The following is a 27460-nucleotide window of genomic DNA, read 5'->3' as shown; positions in this document are numbered from 1 at the left end:
ATGAATCACCGCCCTCCCGGCTCCTCCAGCGTGCAATGGCTTAACAGAAGAGACATGAGTGTCCGAACGGAGGACAACTTCAGCTTGTGCCAAAGGGCCCTTCAGATCGTCACGGAGCTCTGTCTAGCGGGGCATGTAGATGGGGAGAAATGCTCGGCTATATTTCCCTTGGAGAGCAACATACAAGGTAAAGGGAGCGCAGGTAAATAGGTCAAAAGCAACGTTTTCTTCCTATCCCTCTCCTTAAAGCTTGCAACCTTCTATTGTGTCATGGTTTGGTTTCTCTGGCGTCAACCTGGTGCACAAGGTTGTGTGAGAATGATGAGTTGAACAGTAAAATGCGTGTTAAGTTCAACTTCAGCCTACTCAACTTTCCCCTTGAAGCGCTGCAATATAGTCATATAAAATGCACGACTAAGTATAGGACAGGGGAAAACATGTTTAGAATGTTAAATAATCATGGAGAGGTTGTGCTGTGTCCTCATGTCGCTTTGAGCTACGCTCAACAGGTGAAACATCTGTGTCTGCAAAGGGAAAAGACTGCACCTGTTGCAGCATCAGTGTATGCTCGTTTTCCCATGTCATTGTGCTTGGTTCTGGCGTGTGCAATCTGATGGTGTGATAGTCTGATTGTGTGTGACTGATAGCTTGTTGAAAGAGGAGATGTGTTCTCAGTGATCTTGCCTTCATTCACTCCACCATGCGCCAACTGACCGGCATGTCTGAAATTAGTCATACTGTTGGCTACCAGTTCGTGTTCTAAACATAGATCCCCTTCTGTCAAATAAACCCATTTTATTTGCTTGATAATGTCTCTCTCACTGATTTGGCGAAAGTTATGTTGTAGCCTTTTAATTTTATGATAAGGCTTGGATAAGATGTTGAAACAGTTCTAAATTCTACATATGTTTTTTTTGTAGAGTTTACCATAAATAATAAGCTATATCGTAACATGTCATTATTCCCTCTGGGTTGATGTGAGGTAGCAGTGTTGTTTCTGATGCAATAATGTCTCTGATTTTGAGTAAAAGCCTAACAGATGGACATTCAATTGGTTCCTCGGTCAATCAATCAATCAGCTAGATTGCATGTATTGCAGTAGATTGTTGCTCTTCTAAACTAAATGGAGTTAAATCCGTGATAATTACAACACAGTTACATAATGTATTATATTACTTGAAGTGATAACTGCCTAGGCCTACAGAGCTTGTGTAATTTCCATAACTACACTTACATTTGCAAACAAATTCAAATGAACTGTACATCTCAGTAGTCTAGCATGCCTGTTAAAGTTATTAGCCTGAAAAAGAAATACATGGTTTTAGTGCCACTTCATATAAAGTGGGACTGATTATTGCCTATAGATCTGGATTCTTGTTTTCATGTAGGCTTTGGCTTTGAGATGGTGCACCACAAAGCATAAGTGTCCTTGTGAGAGTGAATGAGCAACAGGAGAGGGAATAACACGGAAACAGAACACAGCAAAGAACATGACATCATGCAGTGCTATCAGTGAGAAAGGACATATCTCCTGCACATTGCAATCCACACACAGGCGTATACTGTCCAACTTTATTTATAAGAAACCATACAAGTGTGTAACATGCACACAATGGAATGCATAATGCATTTTGTAACAGCCTGTGGTAAATCTTGGTTTGTGCATAAAGCCTTGAACCATTATATATATAGTTGCAGAAGAAGGGATTGTGGTTTCTGAAAGTTGATTTGTCAACTTGATCAAATATGGCCATGAAGAGATCTTTCCTGTCCATGTGAATGTCTTGCAATGACGCTGTATGACTTTCTAACTTCCTCTGATCTTTACCAAACGAGGGCATTTGCAGCCTCCTCTTTTACAGCTTGCTTTCTCTCTTCTCTTTTTTCTCTTCCATGTTTGTCTGTCACGCTCCGTCCATCGCTTGCCCGTCCTCTCTCTCCCTCTGTCACTGTTGATCTCTGTGGTCGCTCGTAGACATCTCTATCAGTCTCCTTGCTGTTGTCGTGGGTTTCTGTGGACTCGCCCTGTTGGTAGTCTCTCTCTTTGTCTTTTGGAAGCTGTGCTGGCCCATCTGGAGGAGCAAGGCCCTCTCGTCCCACGTCGACAATGGCCCCCGTGTCGGGCTCCCTGAGGCCCCTCTGCCAGCCCCCCTGCCCGTCACACCCCTCCACAAGGTGGCACCAATGGAGGAGGAGATGAAGCCTGTGCCAGTGGTGAAGGTGAACGGGCGTTGCAGCTCTGTGAAGCTGCTAGAGGCGGCCATGAAGATCAGCCAGACATCCCCAGACATCCCTGCTGAGGTGCAGACGGCTCTCAGGGAGAGGCTGGGCCAGCAGGCCAAGATTCAGAGGCAGACCACCGACCCCACCTCGTCCTCCAGGTAACATTATTGGACTTCTCCCAGAGTAGTGTCTCTGTCACTTTCCTGTCTCTAGGTCTTAACATTCTGTTGGTGTACATTTTTGGTTGCACTGGGTCCAAGGATTTATGTGTTATGTTGTGTCATATGTATGCACAGAGCTGTGCACACCTATAGTGAAGGCAGTGGAGGCTGCTCAGGGGAGGACGGCTCATAATAATGGCTGGAACTGAGCAAATGTAATGGCATCAAACACATGGAAACCATTTGTTTGATATATTTGATACCATTCCACTTATCCCGCTCCAGCCATTACCACAAACCCGTCCTCCCCAATTAAGGTGCCACCAACCTCCTGTGAGTGAAGGTTATGTACATGATGCTTTCAAGCAAGTGACAGGTGGCATAAAGTGGCAAATGATGACACTTTGTCTGTACACATCAAGTATAGCCATGACAAATGTCAAGACAGTTCAGGAGAATTTGTGACGAATTACCTTAAAATGGCACAACACGTGCGAACTGGACGCTCAGTAGCGTCCAGTTCTCCCATGGTGCTCATCAACGGGGCGATAGCACGCCCCCTTGCTCCTCACACACACAAAAACCCTGTAATCACCCCAGGCCACGTCTTGTGTTGGGCGGGCGTGAGTCACGTTGCCATGGCAACAGCGGTAAGCGACCCCGGTAATGAAACAATCAGCTCCTCGTCTCTTTGTTTTCGGGGACTGTGTTTAAACGAGCGCGTCTGTAATTAGCGCCGCCACAGGTTGAGAACTGACGTGCTGCGAGGCACTCGTCCTACTGAGACTAACTGAGCAGCTGCACTCCATCTCCTGCAGGAAGCCATTATTGACACTTGCTTTAGTTTGTCATTAGGAACGTTGATGCAATTTATCGAGCCTGGCACTTTTCATGAATTACACACTGACGAAGGGGGCAGACAGAGCTAATTAAATACAGTGGGGCAAAAAAGTATTTAGTCAGCCACCAATTGTGCAAGTTCTGACACTTAAAAAGATGAGAGAGGCCTGTAATTTTCATCATAGGTACACTTCAACTATGACAGACAAAATTAGAAAAAAAATCCAGAAAATCACATTGTAGGATTTTTAATGAATTTATTTGCAAATTATGGTGGAAAATAAGTATTTGGTCAATAACAAAAGTTTTTCTCAATACTTTGTTATATACCCTTTGTTGGCAATGACAAAGGTCAAACGTTTTCTGTAAGTCTTCACAAGGTTTTCACACACTGTTGCTGGTATTTTGGCCCATTCCTCCATGCAGATCTCCTCTAGAGCAGTGATGTTTTGGGGCTGTTGCTGGGCAACACGGACTTTCAACTCCCTCCAAAGATTTTCTATGGGGTTGAGATCTGGAGACTCAAGGTCCTGGAGTGGCCTAGCCAAATGCTTGTTACGAAGCCACTCCTTCGTTGCCCGGGCGGTGTGTTTGGGATCATTGTCATGCTGAAAGACCCAGCCACGTTTCATCTTCAATGCCCTTGCTGATGGAAGGTTTTCACTCAAATTCTTACGATACATGGCCCCATTCATTCTTTCCTTTACACGGATCAGTCGTCCTGGTCCCTTTGCAGAAAAACAGCCACAAAGCATGATGTTTCCACCCCCATGCTTCACAGTAGGTATGGTGTTCTTTGGTTGCAACTCAGCATTCTTTGTCCTCCAAACACAACGAGTTGAGTTTTTACCAAAAACTTATATTTTGGTTTCATCTGACCATATGACATTCTCCCAATCTTCTTCTGGATCATCCAAATGCTCTCTAGCAAACTTCAGACGGGAATGGACACGTCTGGCACTGCAGGATTTGAGTCCCTGGCGGCGTAGTGTGTTACTGATGGTAGGCTTTGTTACTTTGGTCCCAGCTCTCTGCGGGTCATTCACTAGGTCCCCCCGTGTGGTTCTGGGATTTTTGCTCACCGTTCTTGTGATTATTTTGACCCCACGGGGTGAGATCTTGCGTGGAACCCCAGATCGAGGGAGATTATCAGTGGTCTTGTATGTCTTCCATTTCCTAATAATTGCTCCCACTGTTGATTTCTTCAAACCAAGCTGCTTACCTATTGCAGATTCAGTCTTCCCAGCCTGGTGCAGGTCTACAATTTTGTTTCTGGTGTCCTTTGACAGCTCTTTGGTCTTGGCCATAGTGGAGTTTGGAGTGAGACTGTTTGAGGTTGTGGACAGGTGTCTTTTATACTGATAACAAGTTCAAACAGGTGCCATTAATACAGGTAACGAGTGGAGGACAGAGGAGCCTCTTAAAGAATAAGTTACAGGTCGGTCTGTGAGAGCCAGAAATCTTGCTTGTTTGTAAGTGACCAAATACTTATTTTCCACCATAATTTGCAAATAAATTCATTAAAAATCCTACAATGTGATTTTCTCGATTTTTTTTTTTCTAATTTTGTCTGTCATAGTTGAAGTGTACCTATGATGAAAATTACAGGCCACTCTCATCTTTTTAATTTGGAGAACATGCACAATTGGTGGCTGACTATATACTTTTTTGCCCCACTGTAGTGTCTCATCACTTTTAGGATTGAATCTCCCTCAATGTTTTTGCAATCTTTTCATCTAGGGGAAAAAAATAACATAAGGAAAGATTCAAAGAAGGGGAGGACTTGTTGTACAGTGCCATGCGAAAGTATTCACCCCCATTGGCATTTTTCCCATTTTGTTGCCTTACAACCTGGAATTAAAATGTATTTTTTGTGGAAATGGAATCATTTGATGTACACAGCATGCCTACCACTTTGAAGATGCAACATATTTTTTTATTGTGAAGCAAACAAGAAATAACACAAAAAAACTGAAAACTTGAGCGTGCATAACTATTCACCCACCCAAAGTCAATACTTTGTAGAGCCACCTTTTGCAGAAATTACAGCTGCAAGTCTCTTGGGGTATGTCTCTGTAAGCTTGGCACATCTAGCCACTTGGATTTTTGCCCATTTTTCAAGGCAAAACTGCTCCTTCAAGATGGATGAGTTCCGCTGTTGTACAGCAATCTTTAAGTCATACAACAGATTCTCGATTGGATTCAGGTCAGGGCTTTGGCTAGGCCATTCCAATACATTTAAATGTTTCCCCTTAAACCACTCGAGTGTTTCTTTAGCAGTATGCTTAGGGCCATTGTCCTGCTGGAAGGTGAACCGCCATCCCAGTCTCAAATCTCTGGAAGACTGAAACAGGTTTCCCTCAAGAATTTCCCTGTATTTAGCGCCATCCATCATTCCTTCAAATCTGACCAGTTTCCCAGTCCCTGCTGATGAAAAACATCCCCACAGCATGATGCTGCCACCACCATGCTTCACTGTGGGGATGGTGTTCTCACGGTGATGATAGGTGTTGGGTTTGTGCCAGACATAGCAATTTCCTTGATGGCCAAAAAGCTACATTTTATTCTCATCTGACCAGTGTTCCTTATATATGTTTGGGGAGCCTCCCACATGCCTTTAGGCGAACACCAAACGTGTTTGCTTATTTTCTTTTTAAGCAATTGCTTTTTTCTGGCCACTCTTCCATAAAGCCCAGCTCTGTGGAGTGTACGGCTTAAAGTGGTCCTTTGGACAGATACTCCAATCTCCTCTGTGGTGCTTTGCAGCTCCTTCAGGGTTATCTTTGGTCTCTTTGTTGCCTCTCTGATTAATGCCCTCCTTGCTTGGTCCGTGAGTTTTGCTGGGTGGCACTCTCTTGGCAGGTTTGTTGTAGTGCCATATTCTTTCCAGTTGTGTTGCAGATTCTGGGGCCTTTCAGAACAGGTGTATATATAGAGGTCATGTGACAGATCATGTGACAGATTGCACACAGGTGGACTTTATTTAACTAATTATGTGACTTCTGAAGGTAATTGGTTGCACCAGATCTTATTTTGGGGCTTCATAGCAAAGGGGGTGAATACATATGCACATACCACTTTTCAGTTTTTTATAATTTTTTGAAACAAGTAATTTTTTTATTTCACTTAAAAAATGTGTACTATTTTGTGTATGTCCATTACATGAAATCCAAATAAAAATCGACTTAAATTACAGGTTGTAATGCAACAAAATAGGAAAAACGCCAAGGGGGATGAATACTTTTGCAAGGCACTGTATATGATTGAAAAGTATGATCAGTAGAGTTGATGGCAGGTCTATCATCATGTTACTGTTTATATCTCTTGAAAGTATGTTTCCCAGTGCTCTGAGTAAGACACTTAAAAACATTTTACTGCAGTGGGCTAAATCGGGGACACAGTGTTTTTTGGTAGTCTTATACAAATCTACTTTGAAACAAAAGTGTACACCTCACACACATGGTTATAGGCTTAAAAAAAGACAACTGTACCATATCAGATATAGAGTTGAAATGTATACAATTTGGAGTTTGCATCCCAATATTACACTTAATATATACACATTGTTGAAGACTGAAATATAACAAAACTGTTTGACATAGAAACACCAGATTTTCAGCAGTTTTTTTTTAATAATGTTTATTAATTATGAAATTTGACTGCAGGAAAGGGCTACGAATATCTAAATATATATGTATCAGTTCGGCTGAATCTGAAGCACACATTTTCAATACAAATCATCATAATCACAACACAAGTAAGGACTGCATCTATAGTACACCCAAGTAATTAGGAATAATTAGATGATGATACACTGCATGAAGCATCCATTTTAGGAGACGTGGATAACGTATTCATGCGAGACGAGGTGGGATGAGACGCTTGGTGTCACTCTGGCCTTCAGGGCAAAACTATGAGGATTTGCAACCATGTGACTTGCAGAGCGGGTGATTACCATGGAGAAGAGCAACAGATACATTCTGTTAACATCGATCCTCTCCAACAGCTACATCAGTATTCACTGCTCATGCATTGTGCAGACACACTCTAAACAAAGGCAAGGGCAAAGTCAGAGAGAGAGAGAGTCTTGTACAGAATGTACTAGTCTACTCTAATTGTGATTTTCAGACATACCTCCACCAATCATCTCTGATGAAATGCTACAGAACAGTATATATCAGTACATCACATCATCATATGTTACATCCATGCACAGCGCCAGGTGGTATGAGATTAGAGATTTGTCATGCTGTTTTATTACTGTACAACATTCTTCCCTAGAGATGAAGATTTTTACATTTTCATTGGTTCCTTTTTTACGAGCGGAAACAGAGATCTCTGAGACATGCGAGAAGTACCATATTTTGGGGGGCTCCCGAGTGGTGCAGCGGTCTCAGGCACTCAATCTCAGCACTAGAGGCGTCACTACAGACCCTGGTTCGATTCCAGGCTGTATCACAACTGGCCATGATTGGGAGTCCTATAGGGCGTTGTCCAGGTTAGGGTTTGGCTGGGGTAGGCCTTCATTGTAAATAAGAATGTGTTCTTAACTGTCTTATCCAGAGCAACTTAAAGTAGTGAATGGATACATTCTTGTACTTTTTCCTCATACTAGTCCCCCCTGGGAATCAAACCCACAACCCTGTCATTGCAAGCACCATGCTCTACCAACTGAGCCACACAGGTTCAATGTGAGTATTGAGACTGAGAGCCCATCCCTGATCCTGTAAGATTGAGAAAGTGGAGGATATAAAATTGGTTATCTTATGGAAGAAAATAATGAATGTGGCTCTGGAGAAGAAGTATATGTAGGGAGAGGTAGAGAAAGAGAGAATGTCTTTACTGGAGTTGGGATGGCAGGCCTGCAAAAACTGATTCTGGGTCAGGGCTGACACAACAGGGAGGAATATGTGGGCAAATGTGGATGAAATCCGCCAGCCTCCTCCATTATCAACTCTTCCAGTGTATACTATTCATCCTCTTGGATGCCGTTCGCTGAATGCTGTAGGAATCATGGGAGGTTGTAAATTGATGTCCCTTGTCTGAAATAATAGGACTCCCAAAGTATCCTTCACAAAGAACATTGTGTCTTATTATGTCCCAGAAAATGTGTTAGAACATGCAAGCACGTCTTCATATGAGGTTTGAATATAACGTGCTGTTTTTTTTCATATCCCATATGTGTTGTGTTTCCCAGATTTGTATAATTTGTACCAATACTAACCGTGTCGGATTAATGTGATCTTCTTATTGGCGTCAGTAGGGGGGGGGGGATTATCAGTTGCTAGGTGACAACCAAGAGAAGTACAGAGCAGTGGTTTGCTCAAAAGTATGTAAGTCATTATCAGTAGATGGACCTGGGCTCAAGGTATCTCAGGTAATGTTATTTTCCAAAAGAAGTCCTGTGAAAAACTCACTCAGTCACGTAGCTCCGTAAGAGTTCAATCATAGTAACTCCCATCACTTTAAACCCAAAGCCGGTAACATCTTTCTCGTTAATGCTGAGAGAATAGCTTAACAACGTTAAAGTATTTCAAAAAATGTACAACAAACATTTTCCTATCAACAGTAATGCTAGAACTACAAGAAGAAACAAGGAATTGTAAAAACACTTCTGAAGAATAGTAAACTAGTATCATCAACATGAAAAAATAATTGCAGCCGCACACACAACCATGCATCTTTTGTCTTATGGATGCTGTTGGTTTCCAACATTTCAATAAGAGTAAGATTTAATAACTTCTCTCTCCTGAAACACTAGCTGTGTTTCCTTTAACTGTTTCCTTAGATTTTTTTTGTCTACATTTAGAAAGTTTGCATAGAAAATAGAGGAGACAATTGCCTGCTACGGTGCGTTTCCATTTAAATGTTTTGTGTTTATAAAAAAGCTGGACTTAATGACATTCGCCAGAATGGCGAATAAAAATGAAGTGGTTGAAGTGTTCAAATGATCCATTTAGGAAAATTGGCGACAGCTTGTATGCCATCCCACCTATCTGTTTCATGTCTCAGGTAGCCCGCAAAAGCAAGCATGAATAGAATGCAAGACATTACTAATATTTGCCGTATTCTCATTTGCCAATGTATCGCCAAAGTCCATGCCATGGTGAAATTTGCACTCATGTAGATAATTGGATGGTGATACTTCCATCCAGCCAACCAGAAAAACAAGGCAACGCAATTCAGGAATTCTTGAAAGTCAGAACAATCCTTGTCCTTGCAAAGAAACATTTGAATATATGAAGGTAGATTTCGCCAGCAGTATGCATTTACAATGAAATGTGGAGTGGAGTTTTAAAGTTCTGTGATGACGTCACGTGCCGCACATACCTTCATTTATTCAAAACACACAGTTGCCATTATCATTTGTCGCAATAAAGTTAAGAAAAATCCACCCTGTCAAACAGATAAAAATGTTGCCGATCTTTAGTACATTTCCATAGCTGTTGTTTCCATTACACGTCTCAATGTTGTTGTTTTTGTTGCAACATTGCTTTTGTCTAATAACCCTGGGTCAATGGAAACCTGCCGATTTGAAAGGTACCAGGAACCATAGATGACTGATGTCCTTTTTCAACAGGCACAATTCATTCCGCCGCCATCTGCCTCGCCAGATGAACGTGACGAGTGTGGACTTCAGCATGGACACGATCCCCATCCGCCAGTCGTCCACCGTAAGCATCGGCCGCATCAAGCCCGAGCTCTACAAGCAGAAGTCTGTAGACTCCGAGGACGGGACCCAGGAGCCGGTGGAGACGTGCGGTAAGCTGAGCTTCTCCCTGCTCTACGACTACGAGGAACAGGCGCTGGTGGTCACGATCCTCAAGGCCCTGGAACTGCCGGCCAAGGACTTCACTGGCACCTCCGACCCTTACGTCAAGATCTACCTGCTGCCAGAGAGACAGAAGAAGTTCCAGACGCGGGTCCACCGCAAGACGCTCAACCCCACGTTCGACGAGGCCTTCTGCTTCCCCGTGGAGTACGACCAGCTGTGCAACCGCAAACTGCACTTCAGTGTCTACGACTTTGACCGCTTCACCAGCCACGACATGATCGGCGAGGTGGTGGTGGACAACCTCTTCGAGCTCTCCGACCTCTCGAGGGAGGCAGTGGTGTGGAAGGACATTCACGCTGCGACCACGGTGAGTGGGCTGGGCCTCAGCTAGTTGAGATAGGTGTAGTACATGGAGGATATCAGTATGTGTGGAGATCATTGGATCAGTGATCGGAACTGTAAGTCGTAACTGTTAGTCGCTCTAGATAAAAGCACCCGCTAAATGACTCAAAAATGACTCAATGATAGTGGAGTAGATTTCAGGGTGGAGCTGTGGTCAGTCTGCCATAGTTAACATTTGCATCATTTCTGATGGGGTCGTGCACTGCACATGGTCTGACTTATTTAGGGAAACACTTGACAATGATCTCTCCATTTTCAAGTCTCTGTGAATTATTTGATTGGATGAGGTTTTAAGTCCTGGAATCATCCGCACTGTATTACATGACTGGTAAGTTGTATGTGTTGTATAACCCCATTGCCAGGAGCAGTGAATTTAGAATCCAAGCACCCACACAACACCTCCGGAAACTGAAGTACACACTGTAGACCTAAATATAGCCATGGGCACAATTCTCCTTTGTTCCTCACCTTTATCAATTCACTGACATACTTGGGTATGATAGTGCAGTTTTATCTGAGCCCACACACTTCTTACTCCTCGGTAGCGTTATCACAGTTTGTTTACTCAACAGCTTCTGTTTATGAATGTTAATGTTTGGGTGGTATTTATTGTGTCTAATGGTGATGGAGATGGATTCATGGTTAATTAATCAGTTGATCTCTGAACGGTGTACTGTGGAAAACAGAACAAGAGTGGATCAACTTGAAAGGCAGGTTTAGGTGGGTTTAAAGACTGGGTTCTTAGCCATTGGAGGGGGACAGGCTGGGCATTAATGCAGTTAGCCCATGTCAACAGTCATGGTGTTTACTTCAACGTGTAGTTTGTCTCCAGGAAGTTTATAGTGTTTGTGTTACATAATGTTTACTGTGTGCTGTGAGGAAATTACACGTTCAAAAGCTTGAGCATCCATACAGACATCATCAAGTTCACTGCTACTTTGACTGTTGTTGATAGTGTTGAACATGAGAGCTACAATTGAACTCGGCTATTGAATATAATGTGAGACTTCTTTTAAGATTGCCGACAGGATAGAAGAAAAATTAAGCAATTATTGTAAATATTCAAGGATCTATTTTGTCTCCCAACATTGTTGTTGATTGTTAGACATATCTTTTGTCTGGTATTCGGTTGTTATTTATGTCCATCTTGGGATAATTTTCTCTCACCTTCCTGCATTTATTTTGTTGATACTGTCTCTAGGCAATTAAATTGCCTGAATTGCCGTCCAGAGGGGAATTGCCATACATTTTATTTTGACAGTGTTTCATTCCACCATTTTTAATTTAGATTAATGAGAGTCCTTTTAAAAGTGTCATCCTTTATGAAATATATTTCAGCGATGATCATTCACGGTGACTTTACTCATCACTGTCTGAAAAACAATGAACTGATTATTCTTGAGTAACTTGTTTTCCTGATGTTACAGACCTCTATCATGTGCTCTGGTGTACCAACGTACTGTGTACTTTGTGTTGCCTCCTTCCTTGAATTCTCAAAAAAATAAGTATGCAACTACATATGAACAGAAAAAAACACAAGAAATTCAGAGGTTAGCCTAATTCGAAAAACCCTCTGTATTTACACTTCAAGCAATTTTCAATTTAATGTGGAAGCAAAATTGCAAGAAAGTAATTTGCCACAACAAATGACATTACATTCAGCTGAAGATTAGTATGTATTGTATTTCAGAACCTCATTTCCCTGGGCTAGATTGATGTCTTTTTATACATGTGACCTTTTGTGTCAATAGCATGGGTAGAAACATGGCAGGGGAAATGAGAGGGGTGTCAATGCCTAAAACAACCTGTGACCTGCCTATGAGGGTCACGGTTTGATGAGACGTTGAGTTTTTCCCGCCTTACAGCTGTTTGTGTGGGTGTCCATGCTGAGATTGACAGTAGGGGACACAAAGGCAGTTGGACCCCACAATGGTTAGGTGGGTGGGGGTGGTGCTTTGGAACACACAATGGATGGAGGGCTGGGGGGGTATTGACGCTCTGTTATGATGTGCAGAACATCTGCTGAATGGCCAGAGGAGCTGGGTTTGGGAAGTCCTATTGCCTGTATGTGAGAGCTTCTAGGACTGGGAAGACATCCTCTGTTTCACATGTACCATTGTTATTGTGAAACTCCTGCATGTCAATACATTGATGACACTGGAAGACTTTGCGCAAACATATCTCAAGTAAGGATTCTGTCCATGGAGAGCAACTCTTATGCCACCCTTATTAAGTCTATTTTTATATGGTGACATTCTGCAGTCTTAGCACTAACTACAGTCTTAGCACCTTTTTTTCTATCTAGAACCTAAAACAGTTATTTGGCTGTCCCCATAGGATAAACCCTTTGAAGAACCTTTTTTGGTACCAGGTAGAACCCTTTTTGTTCCAGGTCAAACCCTACTGGGTTATATGTAGAACCCTTTCCCCGGAGAGTTTTACATGGAACCCAAAATAGTTTTACCTAGAACCAAATAGGGTTCAACCAGGAACCAATAAGGGTTGTCCTATGGGGACAGCCAAAGAACCCTTTTGGAACCCTTTTTTGTAAGAGTGTATGTAAACACACATCTGTGCACTAGTGAGATGCCTCCCAGTCAGTCCTCCTGTGTTCACTGGTTGGCCAATCAAATCTTATCTCTGGAGTGCCACCTTAGGGGACTTTTTATTGACTCTGATTCGGTATCAGTACAAGCACACCACGTCAGTACATCAAGTAATGTTCTTCTCTTTCAAGTCAGACCATCTGAGGCTCTTTGCTCAGACTACAGTAGTGCTCCAGTCTAAACTGATCCATAAACACATTGTATTGAGGTGGATGCCTCGTCCGGACCCGCAGAAGGCAACTAGGAAAGCTGCCGTTACCGTCAATATTACTCGCCAACGTGCAATCATTGGACAACAAACTAGACAATGTTGTACCCACAGCAACTATTAAAACATTCCCAAACCAGAAACCGTGGATTGATGGCAGCATTCGTGGGAAACTGAAAGCGCGAACCACTGCTTTAACCTGGGCAAGGTGACCGGAAACATGACCGAATAAAAACAGTGTAGTTATTCCCTCCGCAAGGCAATCAAACAACCTAAGCGTCAGTATAGAGACAAAGTAGAGTTTCAATTCAACGGCTCAGACACAAGAGGTATGTGGCAGGGTCTACAGTCAATCACGGATTACAAAGAGAAAACCAGCCCCGTCGCAGACCAAGATGTCTTGCTCCCAGACAGACTAAATAATTTATTTGCTCGCTTTGAGGACAATACAGTGCCACTGACACGGCCCGCTACCAAAACCTGCGGACTCTCCTTCACTGCAGCCGAAGTGAGTAAAACATTTAAACGTGTTAACCCTCGCAAGGCTGCCGGCCCAGATGGCATCCCCAGTCGCGTCCTCAGAGCATGCGCAGACCAGCTGGCTGGTGTGTTTACGGACATATTCAATCAGTCCTTATCCCAGTCTGCTGTTCCCACATGCTTCAAGAGGGCCACCATTGTTCCTGTTCCCAAGAAAGCTAAGGTAACTGAGCTAAATGACTACCACTTCCGTCATCATGAAGTGCTTTGAGAGACTAGTCAACCATATCACCTCCACCCTACCTGACACCCTAGACCCACTCCAATTTGCTTACTGCCTCAATAGGTCCACAGACGACGCAATCGCAACCACACTGCACACTGCCCTAACCCATCTGGACAAGAGGAATACCTATGTGAGAATGCTGTTCATCGACTACAGCTCAGCATTTAACACCATAGTACCCTCCAAACTCGTCATCAAGCTCGAGACCCTGGGTCTCGACCCCGCCCTGTGCAACTGGGTACTGGACTTCCTGACGGGCCGCCCCCAGGTGGTGAGGGTAGGTAACAACATCTCCACCCCGCTGATCCTCAACACTGGGGCCCCACAAGGGTGCGTTCTGAGCCCTTTCCTGTACTCCCTGTTCACCCACGACTGCGTGACCATGCACGCCTCCAACTCAATCATCAAGTTTGCGGACGACACTCCAGTGGTAGGCTTGATTACCTACAACGAAAAGGCGGCCTATAGGGAGGAGGTGAGGGCCCTCGGAGTGTGGTGTCAGGAAAATAACCTCACACTCAACGTCAACAAAACAAAGGAGATGATCATGGACTTCAGGAAACAGCAGAGGGAGCACCCCCCTATCCACATCAACGGGACAGTAGTGGAGAGGGTAGTAAGTTAAGTTCCTCGGCGTACACATCACGGACAAACTGAATTGGTCCACCCACGCAGACAGCGTTGTGAAGAAGGCGCAGCAGCGCCTCTTCAACCTCAGGAGGCTGAAGAAAATTGGCTTGTCACCAAAAGCACTCAAACTTTTACAGATGCACAATCGAGAGCATCCTGTCAGGCTGTATCACCGCCTGGTACGGCAACTGCTCCGCCCACAACCGTAAGGCTCTCCAGAGGGTAGTGAGGTCTGCACAACGCATCACCGGGGGCAAACTACCTGCCCTCCAGGACGCCTACACCACCCGATGTCACAGGAAGGCCATAAACATCATCAAGGACAACAACCACCCGAGCCACTGCCTGTTCACACCGCTATCATCCAGAAGGCGAGGTCAGTACAGGTGCATTAAAGCAGGGTCCGAGAGACTGAAAAACAGCTTCTATCTCAAGGCCATCAGACTGTTAAACAGCCACCACTAACATTGAGTGGCTGCTGCCAACATACTGACTCAACTCCAGCTCACTTTAATAATGGAAATTGATGTAAAAAATCTATCACTAGCCGCTTTAAACAATGCCACTTAATATAATGTTTACATACTGTGTTTACTCATCTCATATGTACAGTGGGGCAAAAAAGTATTTAGTCAGCCACCAATTGTGCAAGTTCTCCCACTTAAAAATATGAGAGAGGCCTGTAATTTTCATCATAGGTACACTTCAAATATGACAGACAAAATGAGAAAAAAAATCTAGAAAATCACATTGTAGGATTTTTTATGAATTTATTTGCAAATTATGGTGGAAAATAAGTATTTGGTCACCTACAAACAAGCAAGATTTCTGGCTCTCACAGACCTGTAACTTCTTTAAGAGGCTCCTCTGTCCTCCACTCGTTACCTGTATTAATGGCACCTGTTTGAACTTGTTATCAGTATAAAAGACACCTGTCCACAACCTCAAACAGTCACACTCCAAACTCCACTATGGCCAAGACCAAAGAGCTGTCAAAGGACACCAGAAACAAAATTGTAGACCTGCACCAGGCTGGGAAGACTGAATCTGCAATAGGTAAGCAGCTTGGTTTGAAGAAATCAACAGTGGGAGCAATTATTAGGAAATGGAAGACATACAAGACCACTGATAATCTCCCTCGATCTGGGGTTCCACGCAAGATCTCACCCTGTGGTGAACCACACGGGGGGACCTAGTGAATGACCTGTAGAGAGCTGGGACCAAAGTAACAAAGCCTACCATCAGTAACACACTACGCCACCAGGGACTCAAATCCTGCAGTGCCAGACATGTCCCCCTGCTTAAGCCAGTACATGTCCAGGCCCGTCTGACAAGAATGCTGAGTTGCAACCAAAGAACACCATACCTACTGTGAAGCATGGGGGTGGAAACATCATGCTTTGGGGCTGTTTTTCTGCAAAGGGACCAGGACGACTGATCCGTGTAAAGAAAAGAATGAATGGGGCCATGTATCGTGAGATTTTGAGTTAAAACCTCCTTCCATCAGCAAGGGCATTGAAGATGAAACATGGCTGGGTCTTTCAGCATGACAATGATCCCAAACACACCGCCCGGGCAACGAAGGAGTGGCTTCGTAAGAAGCATTTCAAGGTCCTGGAGTGGCCTAGCCAGTCTCCAGATCTCAACCCCATAGAAAATCTTTGGAGGGAGTTGAAAGTCCGTGTTCCCCAAGAACAGCCCCAAAACATCACTGCTCTAGAGGAGGTCTGCATGGAGGAATGGGCCAAAATACCAGCAACAGTGTGTGAAAACCTTGTGAAGACTTACAGAAAACGTTTGACCTCTGTCATTGCCAACAAAGGGTATATAACAAAGTATTGAGATAAACTTTTGTTATTGACCAAATACTTATTTTCCACCATAATTTGCAAATAAATTCATTAAAAATCCTACAATGTGATTTTCTTTTTTTCTCATTTTGTCTGTCATAGTTGAAGTGTACCTATGATGAAAATTACAGGCCCCTCTCATCTTTTTAAGTGGGAGAACTTGCACAATTAGTGGCTGACTAAATACTTTTTTGCCCCACTGTATATATACAGTGCCTTGCGAAAGTATTCGGCCCCCTTGAACTTTGCGACCTTTTGCCACATTTCAGGCTTCAAACATAAAGATATAAAACTGTCTTTTTTTGTGAAGAATCAACAACAAGTGGGACACAATCATGAAGTGGAACGACATTTATTGGATATTTCAAACTTTTTTAACAAATCAAAAACTGAAAAATTGGGCGTGCAAAATTATTCAGCCCCCTTAAGTTAATACTTTGTAGCGCCACCTTTTGCTGCGATTACAGCTGTAAGTCGCTTGGGGTATGTCTCTATCAGTTTTGCACATCGAGAGACTGACATTTTTTCCCATTCCTCCTTGCAAAACAGCTCGAGCTCAGTGAGGTTGGATGGAGAGCATTTGTGAACAGCAGTTTTCAGTTCTTTCCACAGATTCTCGATTGGATTCAGGTCTGGACTTTGACTTGGCCATTCTAACACCTGGATATGTTTATTTTTGAACCATTCCATTGTAGATTTTGCTTTATGTTTTGGATCATTGTCTTGTTGGAAGACAAATCTCTGTCCCAGTCTCAGGTCTTTTGCAGACTCCATCAGGTTTTCTTCCAGAATGGTCCTGTATTTGGCTCCATCCATCTTCCCATCAATTTTAACCATCTTCCCTGTCCCTGCTGAAGAAAAGCAGGCCCAAACCATGATGCTGCCACCACCATGTTTGACAGTGGGGATGGTGTGTTCAGCTGTGTTGCTTTTACGCCAAACATAACGTTTTGCATTGTTGCCAAAAGGTTCAATTTTGGTTTCATCTGACCAGAGCACCTTCTTCCACATGTTTGGTGTGTCTCCCAGGTGGCTTGTGGCAAACTTTAAACAACACTTTTTATGGATATCTTTAAGAAATGGCTTTCTTCTTGCCACTCTTCCATAAAGGCCAGATTTGTGCAATATACGACTGATTGTTGTCCTATGGACAGAGTCTCCCACCTCAGCTTTAGATCTCTGCAGTTCATCCAGAGTGATCATGGGCCTCTTGGCTGCATCTCTGATCAGTCTTCTCCTTGTATGAGCTGAAAGTTTAGAGGGACGGCCAGGTCTTGGTAGATTTGCTTTGGTCTGATACTCCTTCCATTTCAATATTATCGCTTGCACAGTGCTCCTTGGGATGTTTAAAGCTTGGGAAATCTTTTTGTATCCAAATCCGGCTTTAAACTTCTTCACAACAGTATCTCGGACCTGCCTGGTGTGTTCCTTGTTCTTCATGATGCTCTCTGCGCTTTTAACGGACCTCTGAGACTATCACAGTGCAGGTGCATTTATACGGAGACTTGATTACACACAGGTGGATTGGATTTATCATCATTAGTCATTTAGGTCAACATTGGATCATTCAGAGATCCTCACTGAACTTCTGGAGAGAGTTTGCTGCACTGAAAGAAAAGGGGCTGAATAATTTTGCACGCCCAATTTTTCAGTTTTTGATTTGTTAAAAAAGTTTGAAATATCTAATAAAGGTCGTTCCACTTCATGATTGTGTCCCACTTGTTGTTGATTCTTCACAAAAAAAGACAGTTTTATATCTTTATGTTTGAAGCCTGAAATGTGGCAAAAGTTCAAGGGGGCCGAATACTTTCGCAAGGCACTGTATATACTGTACTCTATATCATCTACTGCATCTTGCCATCTTTGTGTAATACATGTATCACTAGCCACTTTAAACTATGATCACACAGTCCAGACGACTGTGTGATCATGCTCTCCGTAGCCGACGTGAGTAAGACCTTTAAACAGGTCAACATACACAAGGCTGCGGGGCCAGACGGATTACCAGGACGTGTGCTCCGGGCATGTGCTGACCAACTGGCAACATGTCCCTGATTGAGTCTGTAACACCAACATGCTTCAAGCAGACCACCATAGTCCCTGTGCCCAGGAACACAAAGGCAACCTGCCTAAATGACTACAGACCCGTAGCACTCACGTCCGTAGCCATGAAGTGCTTTGAAAGGCTGGTAATGGCTCACATCATCACCATTATCCCATAAACCCTAGACCCACTCCAATTTGCATTCCGCCCAAACAGATCCACAGATGATGCAATCTCTATTGCACTCCACACTGTCCTTTCCCACCTGGACAAAATGAACAACTATGTGAGAATGCTGTTCATTGACTACAGCTCAGCGTTCAACACCATAGTACCCTCAAAGCTCATCACCAAGCTAAGGAACCTGGGACTAAACACCTCCCTCTGCAACTGGATCCTGGACTTCCTGACAGGCTGCCCCCAGGCGGTGAGGGTAGGTAGCAACACGTCTGCCACACTGATCTTCAACACTGGAGCTCCCCATGGGTGTGTGCTCAGTCCCCTCCTGTACTCCCTGTTCACACACGACTGCATGGCCAGGCACGACTCCAACACCATCATTAAGTTTGCTGACGACACAACAGTGGTAGGCCTGATCACCGACAACGACGAGACAGCCTATAGGGAGGAGGTCAGAGACCTGGCCGGGTGGTGCCAGAATAACAACCTATCCCTCAGCGTAACCAAGACTAAGGAGATGATTGTGGACTACAGGAAAAGGAGCACCGAGCACGTCCCCATTCTCATCGAAGGGGCTGTAGTGGAGCAGGTTGAGAGCTTCAAATTCCTTCGTGTCCACATCAACAAAAAACTAGATAGGTCCAAACACACCAAGACAGTTGTGAAGAGGGCACGACAAAGCCTATTCCCCCTCAGGAAACTAAAAAGATTTGGCATGGGTCCTGAGATCCTCAAAAGGTTCTACAGCTGCAACATCGAGAGCATCCTGACCGGTTGCATCACTGCCTGGTACGGCAATTGCTCTGCCTCCGAATGCAAGGCACTTCAGAGGGTAGTGCGTCCGGCCCAGTACATCACTGGGGCAAAGCTGCTTACCATCCAGGACCTCTACACCAGGCGGTGTCAGAGGAAGGCCCTAAAAATTGTCAAGGACCCAGCCACAGACTGCTCTCTCTGCTACTGCATGGCAAGCGGTACCGGAATGCCAAGTCTAGGACAAAAAGGATTCTCAACAGTTTTTACCTCCAAGCCATAAGACTCCTGAACAGGTAACCAAATGGTTACCCGCACTATTTGCATTGTGTGCCCCCCCCAATGCCTCTTTTACGCTGCTGCTACTCTCTGTTTATCTTATATGCATAGTCACTTTAACTTTACATTCATGTACATACTACCTAAATTGGCCCGACCAACCAGTCCTCCCGCACATTGGCTAACCACCCGCCAACCCCTCTTTTTACACTTCTGCTACTCTCTGTTCATCATATGCATAGTCACTTTAACCATACCTACATGTACATACTACCTCAATAAGCCTGACTAACAGATGTCTGTATATAGCCTTGCTACTCTTTTTTTCAAATGTCTTTTTACTGTTATTTCTTTACTTAACTACACAGACAACTTTTTTTCGCACCATTGGTTAGAGCCTGTAAGTAAGCACTTCACTGTAAGGTGTAACCTGTTGTATTCGGCGCACGTGACAAATAAACTTTGATGTGATTCCTCACGACACTAGAACCAAAAAATACCATTACTTTGGGGATTTTCACTAAATGTAATCCATAGAATTGGTCCTTTGAAGGAAGAATTGTTGACATATTTGACATTTGTATCAGGTTGTTAGCTAGCTAGCTATAATGAGGTAACATGACTGAGCAAGGTGTTTACAGCCCGTGAGTAGTTTAAGAATGGCCCACAACATGGGGCCCTTTCATGTGCTCAGGTGTTGCCGACGCATGCCAGATCATTGAATGTAGCGCCGGTAATATGGGTCAAAACATTTGAATGGTTTGGGCTAGACAAACTGTTTTCACTGTAGTAATGGTTCAATGAACACGGTCACAAATATCTAGGGCACTCGGAAACAGTGGAACAACGAAGCCTAATCATTACAACAATTATTATCTGGCAGATTTTTTTCTAGGCGCACTGGTACTCCCAAATTAAAATTAGCACAGTAGAATATTTAGAAGTGGTAGCGCTTTAAAACATAGAATGGGACCAATCACAGTCCTCATTTTACTCATATTTTTGTACGTCCTGCAAAACCACTAGCCAAGGGCGACCATTTTGAATACACATTCACTCTGCTGGTAATGCTTACAAATTAGAATTGTTCTAGTTTCGTGATGAATTACCCATTGTAAGAAAATCTGTATGTTCTCTCTCAGTTGAGGACACCTCTGGGTGTTCATACTTTGTCTAAAGCAATTTGGGCTAATTGCTTTCCTAAAAGAGTTATTCTACAGCAACAGTGCCCTTTCCTTGATGCAGTGTTCCCCTTGTCTTTCTCCAGGAGAGTGTGGATCTGGGGGAGATCATGTACTCTCTATGCTACCTGCCCACAGCAGGACGGATGACCCTGACCGTCATCAAGTGCCGGAACCTCAAAGCCATGGACATCACTGGCTCCTCAGGTAACAACCACAACAACAATACAAAACTCGCAGCCATTTAGGCTGGGCTGTAAAACACGATGGTTCTCTGAATAACAATGAGGGATGAATGTAAAGCTCTAAAGGAGCAAGCAGTGGCGGAAAACATTTAACTACACATATGTTAAGTGTCGTCATAAAACCGGAGAGCAACATCTGTCCGGTGAAGTCCACAAAGCAAATATTGCATGTAACAAACAGTTATCACCTACAGCTTGATCAAGCAATTTAATGTTTTCGACAGTTAAGAAACAACTACTGATTTAGAACCACAGAGTTACTGCAAGTCAGCACAAAGACAACAGGAGCACTGCCTCCGATATTCCAGCACCATTTCAACTGAAACATCATCCAAGCAACAAGGCTATATATGCTTAGTTTAATATACTGAAAACAAACTTAAAGAAACCACCATGGCAGTCCATGGTATGTATTTCTGTCTGTGTGTCTGTACGTGCATGTGCGCGCAAGTTAAACAAAACATTTTGACTCACCCTACTTGTAGACTAGTTGAACGCCAATTAGGGTTGATTGGCAGGAACCCAGTTACCGAGATTTACCCCCGAAGGATGGAACATTTATTCTCAAGATGGAACATTTGAAAAATACAGTGAAAATATGCAACCCGGGCCTCCCGGGTGGCGCAGTGGTTAAGGGCGCTGTACTGCAGCGCCAGCTGTGCCATCAGAGTCCTGGGTTCGCGCCCAGGCTCTGTCGTAACCGGCTGCGACCGGGAGGTCCGTGGGGCGACGCACAATTGGCCTAGCGTCGCCCGGGTTAGGGAGGGCTTGGTCGGTAGGGGTGTCCTTGTCTCATCGCGCACCAGCGACTCCTGTGGCGGGCTGGGTGCAGTGTACGCTAGCCAAGGTTGCCAGGTGCACGGTGTTTCCTCCGGCGCATTGGTGCGGCTGGCTTCCGGGTAGGATGTGCGCTGTGTTAAAGAAGCAGCGGCTTGGTTGGTTGTGTATCGGAGGACGCATGACTTTCAACCTTCGTCTCTCCCAAGCCCGTACGGGAGTTGTAGCGATGAGACAAGATAGTAGCTACTACAACAATTGGATACTACGAAATTGGGGAGAAAAAGGGGTAAAATTTTTTTTTTTTTTTAAATAAATAAATAAAATATGCAACCCTAACTTCAATGCCATCCTCCTCTCTTTCATGTTGGCAAAATGGTCTATGGATCTGTCATAAAGTACACTTTTAATTTTTGTTGTCATAGGCTACCTAGCTAAAATGTTTGCTAGCCTAACGTCCTAGCATTGGCAGCAATGAACCAGCTAAGTTAGCTAGCTAGTTAACCGGAGCCTACTAGGCTACATATTGAACTTCAATAGTATCAGGTTAGTGGCACAACATACTCATTTATAGTTAGATCAAAATCGCCTTCATAATCAGTGGCCTGTACAGAGTCCAAATCCCCATCTCCCCAACATGTTATAGTCTTTTGGTCCAGAGAGCATCAGAAACATGGGCTACACATACTGAGACAGAGAGGTGCTGTTTTCCTATCTCGGATGATTTCTCCAGTGAGATTCAGCCACTTGCGAATTGACAGAAAAATATGAAAACACAGAGAGAGAGAGACGGAAGAAGAAAAAATGTATATACACTGCTCAAAAAAATAAAGAGAACACTTAAACAACACAATGTAACTCCAAGTCTATCACACTTCTGTGAAATCAAACTGTCTACTTAGGAAGCAACACTGATTGACAATAAATTTCACATGCTGTTGTGCAAATGGAATAGACAACAGGTGGAAATTATAGGCAATTAGCAAGACACCCCCAATAAAGGAGTGGTTCTGCAGGTGGTGACCACAGACCACTTCTCAGTTCCTATGCTTCCTGGCTGATGTTTTGGTCACTTTTGAATGCTGGCAGTGCTTTCACTCTAGTGGTAGCATGAGACGGAGTCTACAACCCACACAAATGGCTCAGGTAGTGCAGCTCATCCAGGATGGCACATCAATGCGAGCTGTGGCAATAAGGTTTGCTGTGTCTGTCAGCGTAGTGTCCAGAGCATGGAGGCGCTACCAGGAGACAGGCCAGTACATCAGGAGACGTGGAGGAGGCCGTAGGAGGGCAACAACCCAGCAGCAGGACTGCTACCTCCGCCTTTGTTTGTGCAAGGAGGAGCAGGAGGGAGCACTGCCAGAGCCCTGCAAAATGACCTCCAGCAGGCCACAAATGTGCATGTGTCTGCTCAAATGGTCAGAAACAGACTCCATGAGGGTGGTATGAGGGCCTGACGCCCACAGGTGGGGGTTGTGCTTACAGCCCAACACCGTGCAGGACGTTTGGCATTTGCCAGAGAACACCAAGATTGGAACATTCGCCACTGGCGCCCTGTGCTCTTCACAGATGAAAGCAGGTTCACACTGAGCACATGTGACAGAGTCTGGAGACGCCGTGGAGAACGTTCTGCTGCCTGCAACATCCTCCAGCATGACCGGTTTGGCGGTGGGTCAGTCATGGTGTGGGGTGGCATTTCTTTGGGGGGCCGCACAGCCCTCCATGTGCTCGCCAGAGGTAGCCTGACTGCCATTAGGTACCGAGATGAGATCCTCAGACGGTTGGCCCTGGGTTCCTCCTAATGCAAGACGATGCTAGACCTCATGTGGCTGGAGTGTGTCAGCAGTTCCTGCAAGAGGAAGGCATTGATGCTATGGACTGGCCCGCCCGTTCCCCAGACCTGAATCCAATTGAGCACATCTGGGACATCATGTCTCGCTCCATCCACCAACGCCACGTTGCACCACATACTGTCCAGGAGTTGGCGAATGCTTTAGTCCAGGTCTGGGAGGAGATCCCTCAGGAGACCATCTGCCACCTCATCAGGAGCAGGCCCAGGCGTTGTAGGGAGGTCATACAGGCACGTGGAGGCCACACACACTACTGAGCCTCATTTTGACTTGTTTTAAGGACATTATATTAAAGTTGGATCAGCCTGTAGTGTGGTTTTCCACTTTAATTTTGAGTGTGACTCCAAATCCAGACCTCCATGGGTTGATAAATTTGATTTCCAGTGATGATTTTGTTGTCAGCATATTCAACTATGTAAAGAAAAAAGTATTTAATAAGAATATTTCATTCATTCAGATCTAGGATGTGTTATTTTAGTGTTCCCTTTATTTTTTTGAGCAGTGTATATATATATTGTAATGAAACAGGCAGGGAGCAGGTCTCGAACCCTCGACCTCCTAGCCCGAGGTCCGGCGCGCTATCGACTGTGCCGCAAAAGCATGCTCGTACGGCAGGGTTGATTTCCGCGCTTACAAACCCATGGTCGTTACAATATATATATATATATATATATATATATATATATAATTTATTGGTCAAATATTTGGGGAAGCCTGGCTTCCCTTGGAAACCATGAATACACCCCACTGGTTGCCATTACCTGCAATCTACACGACTGACTTCATGGAGATGCTATTTGTGGCACACAGATCCCTATGTAAAGGTTTCCCTGCTCTGTGATGGACGGAGGCTGAAGAAGCGGAAAACTACCACCAAGAAAAGCACACTGAACCCTGTGTACAACGAGGCCATCATCTTTGACATCCCCCCAGAGAACGTGGAACAGGTCAGCCTGTCCATCATGGTGATGGACTATGACCGGTGAGTGAAACCATACAACGCAACACCCACAATTCAACACGTGGTGGTCATAAGCATGCTTGTACAGTACACACGTACACTGAGTATATAAAACATTAACACCACCTGGTCTTTCCATCACATAGACTGATCAGGTGAATCCAGGTGAAATATATGATATCTTATTGATGTCACTTGTTAAATCCACTTCAATCAGTGTAGATGAAGGGGAGGAGACATGTTAAAGAAGGATTTTTAAGCCTTGAGACAATTGAGACATGGATTGTGTATGTGTGCCATTCAGAGGCTGAATGGGCAAGACAAAATATTTAAGTGCATTTGAACAGGGTATGGTAGTAGGTGCCAGGCGCACCGGTTTGTGTTAAGAACTGCAATGCTGCTGGGTTTGTCACACTCAACAGTTTCATGTGTGTATCAAAAATGGTCCACCACCCAAAGGACATCCAGCCAACTTGATACAACTGTGAGAAACATTGAAGTGAACATGGGCCAGCATGCCTGTGGAACGCTTTTGACACCTTGTCGAGTCCATGCCCTGACGAATTGAGGCTGTTCTGAGTGCAAACGAGGGGGGTTGCGACTCAATATGAAGGTTTTCTTAATGTTTGGTATACTCAGTGTGTATAGTCAACAAACAAGAGCATTTTTTTAAACATTTGCATCAAAGGAGGAAGGAGTAAGGTTCTAACTTTGAGTTGAACTTGAACTTCATCAACAGAACTTTTCACTCAAATCCTGCAAGCGTCGCTAGACAATATAATCATGACCACTTACTAGAATGCTCAGGAGCCACATAATTCACTGTAATTACCAAACCTAGGTTTAGAATTATTTCATCAAACTAGCACTCAGCTTTTAGGTGTCATATATTTTTTGTGCACTCAAGATATTGTCTGTGTGTGTGTGTGTAATGTCCACAGGGTGGGCCACAACGAGGTGATAGGTGTGTGTCGGACGGGGCCAGATGCTGAGGGCCTGGGGAGGTACCACTGGAACGAGATGCTGGCCTACCCACGCAAGCCCATTACGCACTGGCATGCCCTGGGAGAGGTAGAGGACTGTTCGTTTTTTTCCTTCAAAGTAAGAGGTGCAAGTCAATTGCAGGACTTTCCAGAGCTCCCACAATGCTTCGCTGCATCACTCTGGTTTTCTGAGAGAGCAGATAAAGCCAGAGGTTTTGCAGCCAATCATAGAGCTTGTGGAAATAACCCTGTCAATTTCAACAGAAATGTGTAATAGTGCAGCATGACAAAGACGCAAGGATGTTGTCTGTACTAGAACAAAGACCAATTTGATTCTAGAAACTTAAGGGCTAGTTTGAACTAAAGCATTTAAAATAATTGGAGAGTTGGTGCCTTGATATCCACCCAGGATGGTTGGATGGGGGCACTAGATTAATTATTTACGTTGTGTTCCCATAACCGGGGACCACATATTATAGTGGTGGGCCATCCCTTTTCCTTGCTCTTCAGGAGTAGTAAAGAATGGAAGTTTTAATAGCACAATCTATAAACAGTCTATGAACACAAGACGATATCCTTGAAAAATGCATGAATCATTCCAATCTTTATTTTCTGGAGAAATCCTTATTGACAGACGAGTAGTTGAATTTAGACCCATCGGTTGCGTAGGGGAAAGACTTCACCTTGGGGTTGTGCATTCAAAAGAGCCTTGTCATTCTATTTAGCTTGAACAAAGAAACAAGAATTGGAGGAATACTCGACCTATAACATGGCGTTCCTCTAAATCTAAAATACCTGTAGGATAAAAATCTATTGTTAATGCTTTCTTCAATCCAGGTACTTTAGAAAATGGATATTAAAACCCAAACCAATAGCATCCTTGGAGACCTAGCCAACTCTTGTTGAACTAACCCTTGCTAATTGTCTGTTTTGTCCACAGTGGCCAGGAAGAGCGACAAGCTTTGAGAGCCAGGGTTCCTGTCCTTCCCCCAAACCTCCACAAACTCCATAGGAAATGCGAATAGAACCATATGATCTGATAGCAGATTAAGTAGATGTGTACAGCTGTAGTAACCACAAATCTATCACTTAAATACAGAAATGTCCAGTGCCAATGTCCGACTCATCCAGATGACAGCATTATACACTACCATTCAAGTTTGGGGTCACTTAGAAATGTTCTTGTTTTTAAAGAAAAGCACATTTTTTGTCCATTAAAATAACATCAAATTGATCAGAAATACAGTGTAGACATTGTTAATGTTGTAAATGACTATTGTAGCTGGAAACGGCAGATTTTTAATGGAAGATCTACATAGGCGTACAGAGGCCCATTATCAGCAACCACAACTCCTGTGTTACAATTGCACATTGTGTTAGCTAATCCAAGTTTATCATTTTAAAAAGGCTTCATTAAATAGTGCCTGCAAAACACCAGTCTCAACATCAACAGTGAAGAGGTGACTCCGGGATGCTGGCCTTCTAGGCAGAGTTCCTCTGTCCAGTGTCTGTGTCCTTTTGCCCATCTTAATGTGTTATTTTTATTGGCCAGTCTGAGATATGGCTTTTTATTAGCAACTCTGCCTAGAAGGCCAGCATCCCAGAGTCACCTCTTCACTGTTGACGTTGAGACTGGTGTTTTGCAGGTACTATTTAATGAAGCTGCCAGTTGAGGACTTGTGAGGAGTCTGTTTCTCAAACTAGATACTCCAATGTACTTGTCCTCTTGCTCAGTTGTGCACCGGG

At 44.0% G+C, this 27460-nt stretch overlaps 1 protein-coding gene across 1 annotated transcript; it reads left to right on the top strand.

Moving 5' to 3' along the window:
• LOC139379309 (synaptotagmin-10-like) lies at positions 1–26726 on the top strand. Its single transcript, XM_071122111.1, has 7 exons — positions 1–187; positions 1976–2381; positions 9805–10366; positions 20985–21105; positions 24581–24752; positions 25673–25802; positions 26655–26726. The coding sequence occupies exons 1-7, from the start codon at positions 1–3 to the stop codon at positions 26724–26726; spliced, it is 1650 nt and encodes a 549-aa protein (XP_070978212.1).
• The last annotated feature ends 734 nt before the right edge of the window (positions 26727–27460 follow it).

This window comes from Oncorhynchus clarkii, chromosome 21 (genome assembly GCF_045791955.1).
Source record: "Oncorhynchus clarkii lewisi isolate Uvic-CL-2024 chromosome 21, UVic_Ocla_1.0, whole genome shotgun sequence".
Classification (NCBI taxonomy): domain Eukaryota; kingdom Metazoa; phylum Chordata; class Actinopteri; order Salmoniformes; family Salmonidae; genus Oncorhynchus; species Oncorhynchus clarkii.
This window is presented reverse-complemented; position numbering and strand designations above follow the sequence as displayed.

Coding starts and splice junctions, on each gene's coding strand:
- LOC139379309 (XM_071122111.1), top strand. CDS start 1: ATGAATCACCGCCCTCCCGGCTCCTCCAGCGTGCAATGGCTTAACAGA. Junction 10,367..20,984: donor ACATTCACGCTGCGACCACG/GTGAGTGGGCTG, acceptor GTCTTTCTCCAG/GAGAGTGTGGATCTGGGGGA. Junction 25,803..26,654: donor ACTGGCATGCCCTGGGAGAG/GTAGAGGACTGT, acceptor TTTTGTCCACAG/TGGCCAGGAAGAGCGACAAG.